Here is an 18,688-nt window from a genome sequence, read left to right as displayed (position 1 = left end):
AAAGCTAAAATCTTAATTAAGGCCCCCTAAAGATTTTGGAATTTAGTTTTAGCTTTGCTTACAAGAGGTAACGTAATAAGGTCGCTTCAGGTAAAAGGGGATTTCACACATTATGTTCAAGGCACAGAAAAACCAAACAGTTTGTAGAGGTTTTTAAAATCATTTAAGTTTTATAAACAATATATTCTTATTTCCAAAATAGCAACTAATCTACATATTAACACTGACATATAGGGCTGGACAAAAAAACAGAAACACTTTACCAACAACTTGAAATAAATATCAACTTGGTCAAGCTTACATTTTTTTTTATTATTTGGGATTGTCAGAGATGTTGATCAAAATCAATAGTGAAGCTTTAACATTAATTCTTGACAAATAGTTCCCTTACTAGTTTTTTTTTGCTCAAACTTTTTAAATATTTTTAAGTCTGTTGTTTTTTTTATATCCCATTACATAACTAAACCATTGATCAATTCATTAATTGTGTTAGTTAATGCTGGTGTGAATCTAATTGTAACCACTTTTTTGTGAGTAATGTATCAGAAATCAGTCCTCCATATCTGTGTAGCTGCCTTTTTAAGTTGGATTTGCAGTAGTGTCAGCAAAAACCCTCACCAAATTGTTTCTTGCTAAAGGGCTATTGTAGAATACTGTTAAGTGTTTCTTTTATTTTGTTTACTCCCTGTCACTCCCTATATATCACAAGAACAACTGAAAAGATCTTTAAGATAAATAACATAACAAAATCTGAGTTTGTTTTCGTCATAAATTACCTTTAGCAGAAGTTATGTGTCCCTCTCTAACTGGGTTTGAAATACTTGAAAAGATTGTTTGCCTGACTGCCTTTTCCTGCAGCCTTTCTGTCTTTGGCCATCAAGTTTCTCCCTGGTTTCCTGGATGAGGTCGTCTTCAGGATGGGCTTCTGTTGCTTCCATTCGGACATCAACTCTCTCTGAACGTCCAGCGGAAGCTCAGAAAACACCTTAGGGTCCACATTTCCCGGAATCTCACAGTCAGAAGACTGAGGGAATGACTGTCTCCCTTCTTCCATGTTGTTTTCTCCTGGAAATACGTATGTGTCAAGCCTGTGGGGATTTACAGTGGTTGGCCTGTTAGATGGAACCAATTTTTCTGCAGCCTCCTTTATGTCTTTAATAGTTTGTGAGTCTGTAAATGACTGTGGCAACTTGCTTTTTGTTACGTAAGGGGCATCAACGACTGCAGATGAGCTTGATGAAGTGCCAGGTAAAGGGTTTGTGTAGGTAGGAGACAACAGTTCCTTCTGGATTTCCTCAGGGAGAAGCCAGAACACTTCGGGGTCAACATTCGGGGGCAATCGGTGTGCGATATTTGTTTCTCCAGGGTCCGACCTTGCTGTGCTGCAGGATATTCTCCGAAGTGGAGGGTCTTCTACAGCAACAACAGGGCTCTGTTTTCTTTTAAACCCATGTAATCCTGCCTCAGAGCTACGAGGGCGTTTTGTGGTTACTGTCTTTTGTGAGGTAGGTTCAGTAATCAAGCATGGCGTGCTGAACTGATGATCCATGCAGTTACTATCTCCACTCTGAGAGGAATCATCCTATTGGAGAAAAAAAGAGGAGGGGGACAGATGATTTCAGGAAATTTAGAGTACTAACACACTATTTCTAAGAAGAGAAAATCCAAAGGGCTTTACATCAGGAATCAAGTATAAAACAACATATTATACAATAAAAAGAATGAAACATATAACACAGTAAAATCAGAAAAGGTTACAAAGAAACAGGAGAGTGAAATTGTCACACCACTACTACGTATTAAAAGCCAGTCTAAACAAATGGTTTGGACCTAAAAAGAGCTACATCCGTAATAGTGTGAATATCAGGGGTTAACTTGTTCCAGAGTCTCGGGGCAGCAACTGCAAAAGCCTGATCACTCCACCGTTTATACCTTGACCTTGGGACTTCTAAAACCAGCTGATTTGAAGACCGCAATGACCGATTGTGCTCACGCAAAGTAAAAATTTCGGACAAATACCATTTAAGGCATGAAAACAAACAATAACATCTTAAAATCTATTCTAAAACGCACAGGGAGCCAATGTTGGGTGTAGAGAACAGGAGTGATGTCTGCACGTCTAGATGTATTTGTTAAAAAGCGAGCAGCAACATTTTGAACAAGTTGAAGGCGTGAGTCTGATTCAGACCAACATAAAGAGCATTACAGTAATCCAACCTTGAACTAATAAAGGCATGAATAGCCTTTTCTAGAGGAGGAAATCTAGGAAAGGCTTAACTTTAGCCAGGAGACGAAGCAGGAAAAAGCTCATTCTAACATTACTGATCTGCTTGTCAAATTTCATGCTGTAATCAAAAGTAACCATCAAATCTTTGACAGATGACCTAGTATATGATGCCAGAGCTCCCAAACTCAAAGCTGGACCATTTTGCGTGCCTGAAGTACTGAAAATAATACACTCAGTTTTATCTTCGTTCAAATTAAGAAAGTTTTGTGAAAGCCACAACTTAATATCATTAATACAACTAAGCAGGGAGTTTAGTGCGACACTGTCATTTGCTTTCATAGGCAAATACATTTGCAAATCATCTGCATAACAATGAAATGACAGGCTGTGCTTACCTATAATAGCTCCCAAAGGCAACATATATAAAGAAAACAGAATGGGGCCAAGAATGGAACCCTGGAGTACTCCACAAGAGAGAGGAGCAGCTGACGAGGAGAGGTCACCAATCATGACAGAAATGCTCCTATAAACCATTTAAGTGCCGAGCCTCGGATGCCTACACAATGATCAAGGCGAGAGAGGAGGACTGCATGGTCCACTGTTTCAAAAGCCGCTGTGAGGTCCAAAAGCACTAAAACAGTAGGATTCCTGGCATCTACAGACAAGGCAATATCGTTGTGTACTCTCAATAGTGCAAAATTTTTCAAACACAGTTCTGTTGTAAAAAGGTTTGTACCTGTATGAAAGCAACTTTTTCCAAAACCTTTGAAAGAAAAGGCGGATGAGAGACTGGTCTAAAATTGGACAACACTGTGGGGTCAAGATTAGGCTTCTTTAGCATGTTTAAAGGCAGCTGGGACAGAACCTGAACTAAGACAAGAATTAAAAAAAGTAAGTAGACTTGACCCAGTGGTGCTATTAAAAACCTCCTTCACCATTCTGGCAGGGACAATATCTAAGGGGCAGTTGGTAGGTTTCATGTGTTGCACTACCTCAGTAAGTAACGTCAGAGAAATTGGCTTAAATTCCTCAAACACAGCAGAGTGCACAGGAGCAACAGGTACAAACACACTAAAATTAGCACTGGTGTTTTGCCTGACAGATACTACTTTGTCAATAAAATAACAGAGAAACTTCTCACATGTACTGTTTGAAACATCTGTCGGAGCAGAGGTGCATGGACTCATGACAGAGTTTATAGTATTAAATAACACTTGGTTTATGGCAACTGCTAGCTATGACAGAAGAGAGATGGTGCATCTTCGCCACCTTTACAGCCTTCTGGTATTCAGCTAGACTGTCCTTTAATAAACCCAGTGATACTTGTAAATTGTCCTTCTTCCACCTTTGTTCAGCTTGTCTGTAGTGCTGCCTAAGGGCCCTTGTGGTGTCATTAAGCCAGGGGTCCGCCTTAGGTTTAATAGTTTTAATCTGATGAGGGGCAATAGAGTCTAGGATTTCCGTGCTTGTGGAAAGGAACACAGAGAGAATGTTATCTGGGGAAGAGGGAGAGACCAGACCATTCATGACATAGAACTGAGAGCCCATGAACGCAGAAGCAAACTCTCCAGCTAAAGAGGAGGTGATGCAGCGGCGCCTAGAAACTGAGGAGACAGGCTTACTAGCAGGTGGAGGAACACTGATCTAAAAACTGATGGGGAAATGATCTGAGATACCAGTTTCTTTTATTTCACTGAGTGAAACTGAAAGCCCACAGGAGATGATGAGATCCAAGGTGTGACCAAGACGATGTGTCTGCCTTTCCACAAGAGGCAAAAAGAGTTCAAAAGAGTTTTATAATCATTAGCAAATAGGTTTGAGGGACAACAAACATGAATATTGAAATCCCCACACCAGGAGCTTGTTGTATTTTGGAACAACATCAGCTAAGAACTTAGAAAACTCGCATATAAAATCCTTGTTGAGTTTTGGTGGGCGATAAATAACTGCACACAACACAGGAGAATCCAGATCAGCCACAAACAGCTGAAGTTCAAAAGTAGTATAACAGAATGCAGGTAATAATCTGCAACTGTACTCATCCTTGAAACGAGTGGCCAGCCCACCGCCTCGACCTGACATTCGCGGGGAGTTGTGGAAAGAACAGGCGCGGAGGAGGAGCTCCGAGAAGGCGCTGTTGTCACCTGGTTTCAGCCAGGTTTCCGTCAACAAATGAAAGTCCAGAGCATTGGTCGTAAAAAGGTCATTGAGGATAAAAGTCTTATTTGTGAGTGATCTGGTGTTGATCAGCGCCTTACGAATTGAACGCCGTTCATTCTGTAGGGAAGCACGATTGAGTGGGCGGAGATTCCTGTGCACGCAGCCTCGCTTGGAGCACTTCACGTTCCAGCAGCAGGGGGGGTGGGCCCCCGGAATCAGGTACAATCGACCGGAGGCGAAATTTTTTTTTGCAGGATGATAGGGGAAGACTCATGAACATTCATTAGGGAACTCATCCCTGAATGGCTAGTACTCGTTGCCTGCTCTGGTTGGGTTGGTTAGGTTTAGGCAAGAGGAGGGTTATGTTTAGGCAAGAGGAGTGGGATTGGTTATGGTTAGGGTAAGGATGTCAGGGTGAGCCAATCAGGGATGAGTCTTCCCCTACCATCCTGCAACAAAAAAAAACAACTCGCCGACCGGAGCCACCGGTAACTGTATACAGTAGAACGTAGCAGATTGCAGCCGATGAACTCCGCAGAAAACCCGACACGTGGATTGCCCGGATCGCATGTGGAGGATGATGCCAGGTAAGCTCTGAGCCTGACACGAACGCTGCCTCTCTTGCCGCGTCTCCTGCGACGATTGTTGCGGAGTCAAAGGCAGGGCTGACGCCGTAGATAGGCCGGTATGGACGCCAGGAAAGGCGGCGGCATATTTGACTGTCCGCCAGACCGGTAGATCGGCACTTTCTCCGCAGAATTACAGATACTTAACAGGGTCTGGCGGTCATACACCAGCAGCGGTGACACATTTCGAGTGAGTAGAAACAGGAAAATCAACACCAATCTCAGCAGAGGTAAGCGGCGAAACACACACACATCGGCGCCATCTTTCTCTTTTAATACAGCATAGATTGCTATTTAACGGTTTCTTGATCATTCCATCGAAAGTATAATGGAAAAAAGGACAATTTGGATATCAATTAAAAATAATGAATTCCCTTTTTACTGGTTCTCCTTTAATTTACTGTGATACTGTATGTTGTCTTGTGTTATGTTGTTTATCTATCAGAAAACTTAATCAAAAACTTGCATAAAAAAAGGAACCTGAATTCAGTGCATCTTAAAACGTTTCAACTTTCCCACAGATACCCTGGTGGAAATTAAGAGACCATTATCTGAACAGTAATAACGAGGTAAGCCAGATTATAATGCATTACTTCACTGCGCTACCTGGCGTTGTGATGACAACATTTGTGTTTTTCTGGCAGACGTGCTGTGTGTGAAAAAAGATTTAATGGAGCCCTTTCCGCTGACGGCAGCTCCTTTGCTCTGCAGGTTACTGAAGCAAACGTTAATGAGGGTGAGGTGGAAGGCGGCGCTTCTGTCCACCATCTTGTGGAAGAGCTCCATAGCCAACGGGACCAGCTGGACCACAGTATCATCACTGCTGTCTATAGAAACATTACAGAAGAAAATGCATTAATGGAACTTTTGGACAGCGGGACATGGAGATGACGAGCAGGGCAGCTTTTAAAGGTCTTGCCTAATGTAATGAGTCAAAATTGGCACGTTCTGTGAGTTAAAGTTTGACATTAGCAGACAATATTGTTGCACTTATGGCATTTTAAAGCCAACAAATCATGGTGAACATATTCACCTACTGTTTAAATCCTTTGAGGATAGTGAACTCCATAGTGCTAAGGCATACACATAATGTATTTGGGTGCTGTATTCAACTGAAAAAAATCAAGTACATTTATGGCAATCAATGCTAAGGGCTAAATACACAAGTAGTTTTACAGTGAGTGGAAACCCTCATAAAGGGTCTACATATGCCATGCTGAGCTCTTGCAGCACAGTGTCATTCCTGGTGCAGGAGCTTACCAGAGGAGATCTTCTGTCCTATGTGGTTGGGGATTGGACACTGCCGGCTCTCCCGACTGAACCACTTGTTGGTCGCCGAGTATCTACGGATGGTCAGCCGGAAGGTTTGAGGCTGCCTGCCATCTTTGTGCATCCTAGTTTACAAACAGATGACAAAAGGTTAGATTCAGCGGCCACGAGTCGAGCATAAAAGACCACAATGACAAGTATCTCGCCTCTCCACCAGACTTCTCAGGAGTTCTTGAATCTTTTCCAAAACGTCTGTAGTTGATGAGATTTTCTTGAAGGAGTCTTCGTCACTGAGAGACTGAAACATGAAGAGGATACTAATTAATGAAAGATATGGTAAAATTAGTGCTGTCAAACAATTAAAATATTTAATCGCAATTAATCGCATTAATGTCATACTCGCAATTAATCGCACATTTTTATCTATTCTAAATGTCCCTAGATTTCTTTTTGTCCAATTATTTTTTCTCATTTTAATGCTCTTATCAACATGGAAAAGTGGATCGGCTTGCTTTGTGCTTTTGTCGCCTGGCTTTGACGAGGGGGCGGAGAATTCTCATCAGCTGTGTGCTTGGCCATCAAGTGGTATTTCAGACTGGACGTGCTGCGATGATAGCTCAGTTCACAACGACAGAACACACAGATCACTTTGGTCTTGTCAATGGAACCATTTGGCAACTTTTTAAAAGTAAACTTTCCATTCAGAATCTTATTGGCATCCGGCATTTCGGCATCTCGCGCTCGCCATCCACTCAAAACGTAACGTTAGCCTACTACTCTTTGGCCGGCTCGCAAGCCCAAACAAGTGTGTGTTGTTTTGTTTCCGGTCTAGCTAGATCCGGTGTGGTGTTGTAGTTTTTCTAACGTTACTAGTTCTTGCAACAGCATGTGAAAAAAACTACAAAGTTTGCTATGCCAAAAAGTTTGCTATGCCAGTTAGTTAATCTCATGATAAAAAAATTGAGGCCGTTAAAATGGGTTTGCGTTGTCGTTAATAGCGCGTTTAACTGACAGCACTAGGTAAAATAGAACATTTTTCCATCAGAAGGGAAAGTAATTAAGAACTAAAAATTACAGTATCAGTAATGTCAGACCTGTACGAGTGAGTCGACAATTACTTCTATCTGATAACAACTCTGAGCTTAAAAGACACAGGTCATTTCCGGGATATCCTAGCCTACCTGAGGGGCCCCACTGGGGACGACAGGTGAGTCATCAACACCAAGGGCCAGATTCTTTAGGCGCTGAGCGCTGGGAACTCCAAACTCTCTCACCAAGTCATTCAATGGGAAGATCTGAAGGTCTTTCATGCTGACCAATCCCAGGGCTTGAAGTCTCTTAGCAGTTTGGTGACCCACTCCTAAAAATACATGATGGGACCACAAATTTATCGTCAGGGATACTTGATACAAGTGACATGGGTCAAAAACACATTGAAGAGCTTTCAATTGAAAAACATTAAAGCAATACTGCACACAAAAGTGGTAAGGGCAACAAAGTTACACATAAGCTGAGGTAAACATCTATACCCGGTACTTTGCGGACACTGCTCAGACAGCCCATGATGTCGCTGACGTTCTCTGGCAGTAGGGTGGTTTGCTGATTGGGTTTGAAGGTGCCCGACACTAGTTTGGCCAGTAGCTTGTTCGTGGCGATGCCTGCGCAGCCAGTCAGACCCAGTTTGCTCTGGATAACTTCTCTCAGCTCTGCTGCAATGTGTGAACCTAAAGCCAACCTCGGATGATCACTGGGTTTGACATCTGCACCTGGGCAGGAAAAGAAAAACAGAAAGGTATCTGTGGTTGTGTAACCCTAACATTCTTTAAGAGAATCCAATAAGTTAACATTTCATGTGGTGGGAAACTGAGAGTGCAATGCAAATATTTTACAAGTTGCAGCTTCTTGGCTTGTTTCACAACTCATTTCCTGGTTACCATGAGCCAGATGTACATGGATGTACAGCAATACACCAGAACAACTTACTGAAATGGTTGTAGATATGTCCTTGGAATGAAAGGTTGTTAGACTCCGGTGTCTGGGCAAGCCTTCTTTCTACCATATTTGTGACGTCCACAAAGTTTTCATCAAATCCAAGCCTCTCTACCAGTGGACAGTAGGACATCAGCAGCTCTAAATGAAGACAAAAAAGGTAAAGAAAGAGGAGCAAAGAAACATAAAATATACATGATGTTAGCTAAATATATAATTTCTCGAAATAGCTTTTAACAACCATCAGAGAATAGAGTGAACTTGTTGCACTAATCTGTGGGCTATAATGTGTATGAAGAAATTAAAAACAAGAGCACAGCAAGAGAGTGAGATTTTTATAGCTGAAAATGATACTCATACGTTTTCTCAATTACAAAATGTCTTGTTTTTAAATTGCATTCTGACTTCTAAAAGTTATTGTAAGTGTCTAGACAGAATCTCTGGCACTATTTCTGAGAGACTGATACCAAAAAATATTTGTTGTTCTGTGTTTTAAAGATTCCTAAATTATTCTCTGTTACCACCTAACAGTAAATGGACCCGCAGATAAAAAAGATCAAATTGTGAGATGAGATTTATTGGCAACATCTATTTATTGAGGGTGTTTAGGATGGGTTTTTACTAAATGCTAAATCCTTTTCTAACTACTGTACAGTTTGTATCAGAATACAGCTCTATGTGCAGAGCATCCTGCATACCTGTCAGCTTATAGGACATTTCTCTGTAGTGTGTCAGGTCTTCTCCTTTAACCAGCACCAGCTGAGGACATCTCTCCTTAGCATCAGTCACAGACATCAGCTTGGTGACACCCTGATCCCTTGCCACATAGTTACAGGTGACTATGATGTATTTCTGCTGAATACCTGATGATTTGAGAAACATTATTAAACCACAAGAGTGTTCTTTCAACTTGTATTCCTCCGCCACAGAGGATTTTTTTGTATTAAATCAGTTTACCTAAAGGGACCTCTCTCAGTGCTGGGTTTCTGATCATTTCCACCTGAGCATAGAAGCAGTCCAGGTCAAAATGCAGAATGACTCTGTGTGCAGTTGTTGGTCCGGATGTCTTATTGAGGCTTGAACCTGAAACAAGAGATTATACATACAATAATTACCATCTGACACGTATAGATCATATACTGTATAATATAGTCTATGGTATAAATAGGTGTTAGACAGAGCCGTGTTTCTATTTGCATATCCAAAAGCCAGAAAAAAACAACCAAACTGTATAGTTAGCCAAAGCCTCCCAGTCTTCATACTTTACCAGAAGCAGCAGCGGGGCTGAGTGAGACTGAATCCACGAAACTGTTCTTCCACTCGGTTTCATCCTCTTCCATCTCATCCTCGCTGTTAGCCATTTCAAACAACGCAAATTGTAACTGTAAGTGCTTTATAGTTTGTGATATCCTATTTTAGACTGGTATTGTTGTGACTGCGATGGGGAAAGTGAATCACTCACTACTATTTCGTGTAGGTCCCAGTTCAGTTTTGTGCAGCAGCGCGATCTGCCGGCGAGGAGGGATTACGGCGACACAGTGGACAGCTATCAACTTTCGTTATTATTAATATTATTGTTATTCGGGCATTAAACTACTTTCATCTCCAGAAAATATCGAAAAATATACATATTCAGGGACAATTTTTTTTTTTCAATTTTATTTAACGTTACTAACTGTCGTCTCGCGAGTCGCTACCGCTTGCAACCTGAACAGAGCCTATATAAGCGAAGCTGACCTCACGAGACCTCCGGCTCAACGGTTACGACGGTTAATTAGCTAATCAAACGAAACGGTTTTTGCGTATTTTGAGAAGTGACGTTTTTCCTTATGTTTCCCTCGTCTGGTCTCTTTGCTTATATAAATTGTCCCTTTTCAAAACGTGGGCATTGTGAGCGGCCTCACTGTTTGTACAAACATGCCACAGAATTGCGGGATACGTTTGGTGCCTCGTATAAATCATCGCTAGTTGTTGCAGGTTAGTGTTTTTCAGGTGTGCCTTAGCTTGGTGTCTTTTGCCTAAAAGTTTGCAATTGCATATACAAAGTAATTCAAGAATAAAGTTGGTTAAATCATTTTCAAACTTTCTGAACTAGCTAGTTTGAAGATGAAGCAACTCACTTTTGTACTAAAATGATTGGCTTCCTCACGTTTTTTGCATTCAGATAAGGGTTATTTAGCCACCCTTGTGTCCTCATCCTTGTAATGTTAAGTTATGTAATATTAAAATGAGGCACATTTGTGGGTCTATTGTCTTAGCTGGATTTCAAACATAGCCTAATGGGACACAAACACAAATTAAAAATTGTGTTCTGAAACACAAATTATGGTTGTTTAGAGATGTTTATTTTGCACACAGCTACTGTACAGGTCACACCACCAGCACTCCCAACATCTTATTTCTCACCTCCACCATAATGTTAATAAGTCCTATATCATATTTCTTTTGTACAGGACTGCAAAATGTCTATCCAGTGAATGATGAGACCAGAGAAGACGGCCTCCAGGAGCTGGAGCGGATCAACAAGGAGATTGAAACTGTAAGGAATGAGGTGGAGCAGGAGCAAAGACGACTGTCACGCTACCAGACCGTACAGGCAGACAGCATAAACACTATGCCTAATTTCTCTGTTTCCAAGTCTGAGACTGCAGATAAACACGTAGACATAGGTTCTTATGGGCTGTCTTCGTGCACAGACATAACTACAACATACTCCCGAGCAAGGAAGTACGTGGTTGACAACTCAAAACCAAGGACTGACTTGGAGTATGACCCTCTGTCCAACTTTTCTGCTGGCTTACGGTCTTATAGCTCATCAGGTAAAGAGCAAAAAGTGAGAAACGGACCGGGTTTGAAAAGAGCAAATAACACTGTACCTTGTGACCAAAAGAAGCCAGTCACATGTCAGTCTCCGCTTCCCAGATTGCCATCTCCAGAGCCATTTGATGACTCCAATGAAGACTGCGTCCTGATTATTGACATTCCTCTCTCGCCTGACAAAAAGAGGGCGAGAGTTCAGAAACCTCTTCGTTCTGTTGGTGGCAAATCCCTCCAGGATAATGTGGAGGAATCGAAGGAGGTCCAAACACCTATTTCACTTCTAAATGCTGAAGTGTGCAAGGTAACATATCCACCTGCATCAACGATAGAAGGCAATAGAGTTTATAGTAATTGCGGTGCTGAAAACAATCAAGGTCCATTAAATCTTTATGAGAACAAAGAATGTGAAAATATATCGGTTGATGGGAGAGTAGTTGATTTAACTGGCTGTTTAGAAGAATTGCAAAGTGAAAGTCAGAAAATGACTCCCTTTCAGGCTGCTGAAACATTGTTGGAGAAATCTGCAAGTCCTCCTGCCACCACAGACCTGCAAGATCAAAACTGGAACAATCTGGTGGGGGAAAAGGAAGAACATGTGTTTCAGGTGGAATTGCCTCAGTGTGCGCTGCCCCATAGTGTTAAGAAAATGAATCCACTGCAGTCGCATCATTTTCCACCAACAAATTCACTTTTTTATAAAGCTCCAGTTGCTAACTCAGACTTACCATGCAGACAACACACCAAGCAAGCTCAGACAGCAGAGCAGCCAGCTCAGAGCAGAGTTAGTAATCAGCGGTCTTCCACAAAATGTGTACCATCAGTGCTGCCACACAGCCAAAAAATGTCAAGCAAAATGCCAGGACAGATGCAGGCTAAAGCTGCCGCACCTGAAAGCTACCTGGAGCTAGCAGAACCAACTTCAGACAGCAGCCAGGCTCGGCACGATTCAGCATCAAGTTTGGCCAACAGAGCTGAATTATCATCCGGATCAACTGAACCGCTTTTTGGGACAGAAGATGAGGTTATAACCATTTGTTCCAGCTCTGATGATGAAGATGAGCTCAACTATTCAGAAATGGAACTGTCTGACAGTGACCCAATGGAGGAATGCTACAGGATCTTCATGGAGGCTAACAATGAGGATAAGGGAAATGATAAGCAGCCTGAAGTGTCCGTAAGTATGCAGTTGACACTCCAGATCCAAGATGAAAAAACTTTGGCCCTGTCTAAAGAGCTAATCCCTTTCATTGTCATTTTTAGGTTGGAGCTATGGATGTAGAGAAACCCAATGTCAAACCCCAAGCATTGCCACTAAAGAAGAGAGTGGCTCATGAAGCCAAACATACAGAGGTACATACACATGAAATGACTAATCTTAAGTCTCCATATTCATATATGGGGAGGCACCAAATATAAGATACATATTTCAGAATGGCCTTCTTCCTCTGGGCACTACCCTCTTGAGAATAACATTTTATGAATTTTTAAAGCATAAAAGATCATTTTAAGCGTTTCACTTTTTTCTTTTACCTGCTCCATTCAGCAGCCAGTAGCTAATAGGAGACCTCAGCCCCAGGTGCTGGTTCCCTTACGTGTGCCTGCGGTGTCAGGATTCGCCTCCCAGCCCTCCATCACCCCCAAGATCCAGCAGGTACGGCAGGGAGCCTCCATGTTGACTGCTTCAGTTAAAGGTGGTCAGGCTTTTGTTTCCTCCACCTGTCAGTGGAAGCCAGAGACCCAGATGGCACCTTTTCCTTTAACTCAAACCCCTGAAAACCTGCAGCCTGCTCCTGTGCAAAATGGTAAGCATCTGTTATCTGTAGGGGATGACATTTATTAGGGTCATTCTTTAAGAATTATTACAATTAAAATGAACATCAAATATTGTCCAAATACAAAAGTAAAATGAAGAAAAACAATACACTTCATTGTCCAATTTCAAAGTTGAAGCCTTTATTCAATTTAAATATTACTTCTGTCATGTATGACGTTGACATTTTACCAGTAAAACATCTTGAGACCTTCATACAGTCTATGTAGATCAAGCAGCATTTCCTTCCTGTTTTTGTATGCAAATATTTAAGTAGATGTAGTTTTATCTTGTGTTGTATTTTAGTAGCTTTGCCTGAATGCATTACATCTGCATGATTTTTGTCTTATTCCATAGCTTACATGAACTACGTATCTTTGGGAACTGCCGTGATCGGAGTGGGCAACAACTTGCACTTGATCCTCCCCGAGGGCACGTTCCCCCTGCCTGTCACTTCCGGTTCCAGCCAAGTTACTTCAGTGCTAACCCCACTCAGTCAAGTGTACACTAGCACTGCCGCTGTGAGGCAAATGTACCATCCACCTGCTGTTACCCCTGTGCAAAGATACCGCACCACAGCACCTGTTCTCATTCCTGCCCCGGCACGTAAACCTTCACTGAACTCTGCTTTTTCATCGGCACATTCAAGTCCAGCTGTTTCCACTACTCCTCTAGCTGCTGTCCATTCTACTGTCAAGGTGAGAAGTGACAAACAGCCTTTTTTGGGGTGATTGTGAAAGACTTAATAATAATAATAATACATTTTATTTGTTGACTCCTTTCAGGACACCTAAGGACACCTTACACACATTAATAAAAACAATAATAGAAGCATAACAAAAATTATCAATAGTTAAATTATGTAGTAAGTAAAATCAACTTGAACTAAACGTGTGTCTGGTGTGAGTTAGACAGGTTTCATCTGCTAAATATTAATAATGAATTTTATTATTTTAGCCAGTGCCCACTAAACGGAAGTTGAAGCAGCAGTGTGAGGCCACTAAAGACAAAGTGCCCCATGACATCCGACAGCGTTATGTCAACATGTTTACAGAGGAGTTCCTCAAGACAACAGCCAATGTTAATGAAGCCTTTGAAAAGGTGAGCTTGTGCCACTTAATGTTATTCTTAATTACAAACTACAGTCTAGTCATTTCTGTCCCTGTTATTGTTTATAGGCACTTGCTGAAGAGAAGGCTGTGTATAATCGCAGTGTGAACAAACTCAAATATCTGAGTGTTGCAGTGAATGCACTGAAGAAGCTGAAGAACCAAAGTGCTGTTGCTGATAAAGGTTGAGAATCTCTTACAAACTCAAACTGCTCTTCGTGAAATGTAACAAAATTATATAATTTATATTTATTTCATTTATATTTTTCTGGTGCAGATGAAAATGCAGTCAACAGCCAAAGATCCAAAGGCAACATTCCTCTTAATATGAAGAATTTTAGAGAAAACGGTGAGAATTAGTTTTTAAATGCATTTGTCATTTTACTCTAATATTTTGACAAATATTTTTTTTCCAGCAGATATGGCATTTTATGAGAGTTTGAAGGACTATATTTTGACTGAGGAAAGGCTGGTTGAGAGCAACTATCCTGTCCAGCACCCAGAGAAACCTGGTTGGGCTGTTCTTTTTGCTGACAATAAGAAAGGCAGTGCGGACCGTAAGTAAAAACCTATACGCCCTGAATGGACCGTTTGATGCTGTTCTGATATTATATCACTAGAGGGCACACTTAACCTGTGGTGTACTTGCAATGATGGTTTCTTTTTAGCACATTTCACAATGGTGATGTGCTTCTTCCGTTGTGTTGATTAAAGCCCTTAAGAGGATCTGCTGTCGATGTGGCGCTACATACTCTGTGAACCATATGGGCAAACACATCCGTAAGGAGGAGTGTAATTACCACTATGGGAAAGGAGTTACGAAAAAAGGTAATGTTTCAAAGTGTTTACTCTACAGCTTACACCATCAGATGTGCAATACGAGTCAATTATATTACCATTTTACTATTTACTCTAGTTTTAATTCTTCCATCGTCACATTCTCTGCTTTATGTTCTTAAGCGTGGTTTATGCTTCTGTGTTACATCTACGTCGTGGCTACGTACACGTTGCTGCGACGCACGGCGCTCGGCCGTGGCTTGGTAGCGTTGCATTTCCCCGTACTCATTTCCTGGTTCTCCTTCTCCATAAACATGAAATCAAGGACAGTGTTAACTTTTCCTTCTACAGATTTCCCACCGTGGTCAGAAAGCACAGGGGAGACACTTTGGTTCTCTCACTGTGACTCTAGAGTCAGCACTCGCTCCGAAGCTAATCACAGTCACTCTCTCACTCGCTATACCACACACTCCCCACGCGCACACACATGCCGGACTAGCTATTTTCTTAAAGAGATCGACGCGCACACACAAACGCACAAGTATAAACTTCAGGCCACTTAGGTAGGTTACTGCGAAAGCTCTGCGTGGACCCTCCGCAGAACCATGATTCACGCTTCAGTTTGTGTGTTTTTATGTTATCACCATAGAGTGGCACTTTTAATTGCGTTGTATGTACTTAAAATGAGAATAAAATTAATTCTGATTCTGATCATTGTATACAACTGTTAACAGTGCCAGGTGGAGTGGAGACCCGCTACAGTTGCTGTGAGGGAGTCATGGGAGCACCTGGATGTCAGGTGTTTAAGGTAGGAAAAGACAAAGTGAGAGATTATTCCATAACTAGATACTTTCCTAAAACCTTCTCAAATGAATTAGCAGGTCAATGTCTGATTTTCATTCTTTTTTTTTTGTCTTCACCAGTTGCATGTCCATGATTCCCTCAGCCTGGATGGGTTTGTCTCGACTACCCCCAGACATCCCTCAGATAAGAATTGTCCTGGGGTCTACTCCTTGAATTGTGAAATGGTGATTAGCTTTTTTTTTTTTTTTTTTTTTTTTAAATATTCCTAATGTTGAGCAACAGACACCAACTTACTTGTGGAAATTTCATTAGAATCCATGATAAAACTGGTGATCTATCACAGAAAATCTGAGTTGCCTCAAAGTAAAACTGATGTATTTAAAGAAGACATAACTTTAATAGACTTGTTAATAGAATGAAAAAAATATTCAATACCAGATCCTCTTTGTTTGTTCCAAAACAATTATTGTGTAGTTTTTCCCTGATGTGCACATATACCTGATCTCAAAACAAACAAACATAAATTAGTGTGTCTGTGGGTGGACTTAAAATCATTTTTGATATTTAGCTGGCCTTTAGTATGCAGTGAAAACAACATATATTGTGTTATTTTTGTCTTCCTAGTGTTATACTATTCATGGTCTGGAGCTATCCAGAGTGACGGTGGTCAACTCTAGTCTGCATGTCGTCTATGACACCTTCGTCAGACCTGATAATGAGGCTATCGACTATAACACCAGGTAATTAGATACTTGGCTGTGTGTTTCTTCCCTTTTTTCCCCAAGACCCAAACATGTTCTGTACACCTACTTTAAACCCTATCCCTCCTCTGGTAATTAACCAAAACTGATGTGGAGATGGCAAGAACCTGAAAATGCATACTAAAGCACTTGAACTAGGAAAATAAAGGAATACACAGTTAGATCCAATGGTCTTGCCGAAAGCTGAAAGGCACTGAAAATGTACATTGCAATACCACAGATATAATTTCCACTAATTACTAATACAGGGTGATAAATGGAGGAAATGGTACAACTACTGTGTTTATCAATTCATGTGAATCACCCAACTGCTCTATCAGTTGCCTGTGTGACATTTTACTTGTCAAGGTTTTCAGGCATCACTGAGGAAGATGTGAAGGGTAAGTGCACCTCCCTCACAGAGGTGCAGGAGACCTTATTGAGCTTTATCAGCGCCGACACCATTCTGATTGGACATGGCCTGGAAATGGACCTCTGTGCCCTGAAGGTGACTACTATACTTTTTTTTCCAACATCATTGGCCTTTTTCTTTGCATAAATTGTTTTCCAACATATTACAGTCCTGGCTAACCTGTGATTTTAAAACAAGCCCAGGGTTTTTCAAATGAAACTGAAACCAAGCAGAGCAAAGCCAGCCACATTCAACATGACCATCTGCCAAAAAAAAATTCTGCAAAGAGCCATTTTGCTATTTCAGGAGTATCCCTGTTCATAGTTCATGTTTTAACTTCAAAGCTGTTTTTTGTGTGCGTGTGTCTGTCTATCTATAAAACCTCAACTTTTGTTATTCCACAGGACCATCTAGCAATAGTGCCATTTTCTAGATGGGTGAATAGTAAGGAGGTGTGCTTTTTATAATATATATATTATAGGGCTACACGATTGAGGAAAATATACGATAACGTTGTTTAATTGTTGTGATAATGATATTACTTGCGCACAACAAATTGCTTGTTTAATTTAAAACAAATGAAAGGAAATATTTTCCAACATTCTTTTAGTGAACATTGAATTGAATATAAAAGGCACCACTTAAAGTGAGTAAGATTTAAAGTGCCGTTTTAGGATTATTGCTTATTATTTTTGCAGCCCTAATGGATTATTGATAACCTGACTGTAAAAGGTAATAATTCACTTAAATACCTCATGAGAAAGTACAAACTCTGAATTAACTTTGCAATCGCAACTACAAACACTGCAACCAATCTTGGTCATAGAAGGTTGAATGTAAGTTACCAGCTTTTCTCAGCTGTTAAGGGATTTGGCAACTTAGACTTTTAAAAGCAACACAAGAAAACTAGGCTTTAAAAATGGCAATAATATTTAATATGTCACGGGAAGACTCACTAATCATGGCAACATATGCCAGACACATAACTGCCTTGACCAAGAGGACGTGTAGCCAGAAGTTGAACTGGTATATAATGGACGTAAGGGGTTAACAAATGCTAGTTGATCTATGACCCACTTTGGTCAAAGGTCTAAAAGGCTAAGGTACTTTTTCACCAGGTATTATATTAATATCTATAATATAATATATACGCAACCATAACACAACTAGTTTTACTTTGAGTTACTATCTTATAAAATGGATCAAAAGGAGGACTAAAAATCCATTCTGGGCTCCACACATGCTGAGTGCCATGGCATTGGCTGAGTCTTTGTTTTTTCGCCTGTATGATTGAGTAATTGTCACTTTTCCGAAGAGGCTACCCCCCCAGTAAAAAGAGATTCAGATATCTTCCTCTTTACTGTAGTTGCTCCATGGGGTGGTGGTAGACACATCAGTGGTCTTCCCTCACCGTCTGGGCCTCCCTCACAAGCTGACCCTCAACAACCTCACTGCTGAATACCTCAGAAGGATCATCCAAGAGAGTGGTCAGTCATCACGGATAACTACAGTCAAGTGTCTGTTTTACTTGAATGTCCACTAAATTAAAACTCCAATACATCTGAAACAAAATCTAAATTCAAATAAAGAAATGGATCATAATCAGACAAGATTTGAGTGTCAAGACTTACCGAAATGTATGTATTTGCAACAGTGTAATTTATGTATTGTATAGCTAATGTGTGTTTTTTTTTTTTCAATGAACACATTTATTTAAATACACCATGTTAATGTTTCTCCCAGTTTGTGGCCACGACACTGCAGAAGACGCTGCTGCCTGCATGGAGCTTATGTTATGGAAGGTCAAAGAAGATGGAAAACTGAAAAAATGATGGAAATAAAACATGATAATCGCCACACTGTTCATACATGAAAAATCAGATGTTGTGCAAATTTGAATGTCACATCTATTTGTGTTCTGATGAAACGGGAGGGCTGTTTTTTT

General features: G+C 40.8%; 2 protein-coding genes across 7 annotated transcripts; one reads left to right on the top strand and one right to left on the bottom strand.

Annotated features, from left to right (window-relative positions):
- Window positions 1–310: 310 nt before the first annotated feature.
- Window positions 311–9,864, bottom strand: poli (polymerase (DNA directed) iota). Of its 2 annotated transcripts, none has more exons than XM_031305832.2 (10): window positions 9,534–9,647; window positions 9,229–9,354; window positions 8,970–9,134; window positions 8,266–8,412; window positions 7,812–8,048; window positions 7,464–7,642; window positions 6,489–6,580; window positions 6,274–6,407; window positions 5,620–5,840; window positions 311–1,582 (listed from the first exon to the last, which is right to left on the bottom strand). In XM_031305832.2, the coding sequence occupies exons 2-10, from the start codon at window positions 9,263–9,265 to the stop codon at window positions 803–805; spliced, it is 1,992 nt and encodes a 663-aa protein (XP_031161692.1). In that variant the 5' UTR covers window positions 9,266–9,354; window positions 9,534–9,647; the 3' UTR covers window positions 311–802. The 2 variants fall into 2 exon arrangements, with proteins under 2 accessions (XP_031161692.1, XP_031161690.1); XM_031305830.2 differs by having other exon boundaries at window positions 803–1,582; window positions 9,539–9,864.
- On the top strand, window positions 8,232–18,598 carry zgc:152968 (uncharacterized protein LOC564848 homolog). Of its 5 annotated transcripts, XM_036009033.1 has the most exons (17): window positions 10,004–10,248; window positions 10,725–11,392; window positions 11,588–12,265; window positions 12,352–12,441; window positions 12,635–12,893; window positions 13,259–13,599; window positions 13,859–14,002; window positions 14,080–14,194; window positions 14,288–14,359; window positions 14,427–14,567; window positions 14,725–14,838; window positions 15,522–15,595; window positions 15,711–15,815; window positions 16,216–16,331; window positions 16,701–16,839; window positions 18,110–18,230; window positions 18,487–18,598. In XM_036009033.1, the coding sequence occupies exons 1-17, from the start codon at window positions 10,101–10,103 to the stop codon at window positions 18,573–18,575; spliced, it is 3,414 nt and encodes a 1,137-aa protein (XP_035864926.1). In that variant the 5' UTR covers window positions 10,004–10,100; the 3' UTR covers window positions 18,576–18,598. The 5 variants fall into 5 exon arrangements, with proteins under 5 accessions (XP_035864929.1, XP_035864926.1, XP_035864920.1 ...); XM_036009036.1 differs by lacking the exon at window positions 10,004–10,248 and adding an exon at window positions 8,232–8,431 and having other exon boundaries at window positions 10,725–12,265; XM_036009027.1 differs by having other exon boundaries at window positions 10,725–12,265; window positions 12,638–12,893.
- Window positions 18,599–18,688: the final 90 nt, after the last annotated feature.

This window comes from Sander lucioperca, chromosome 2 (assembly GCF_008315115.2).
Source record: "Sander lucioperca isolate FBNREF2018 chromosome 2, SLUC_FBN_1.2, whole genome shotgun sequence".
Taxonomy (NCBI): domain Eukaryota; kingdom Metazoa; phylum Chordata; class Actinopteri; order Perciformes; family Percidae; genus Sander; species Sander lucioperca.
This window is presented reverse-complemented; position numbering and strand designations above follow the sequence as displayed.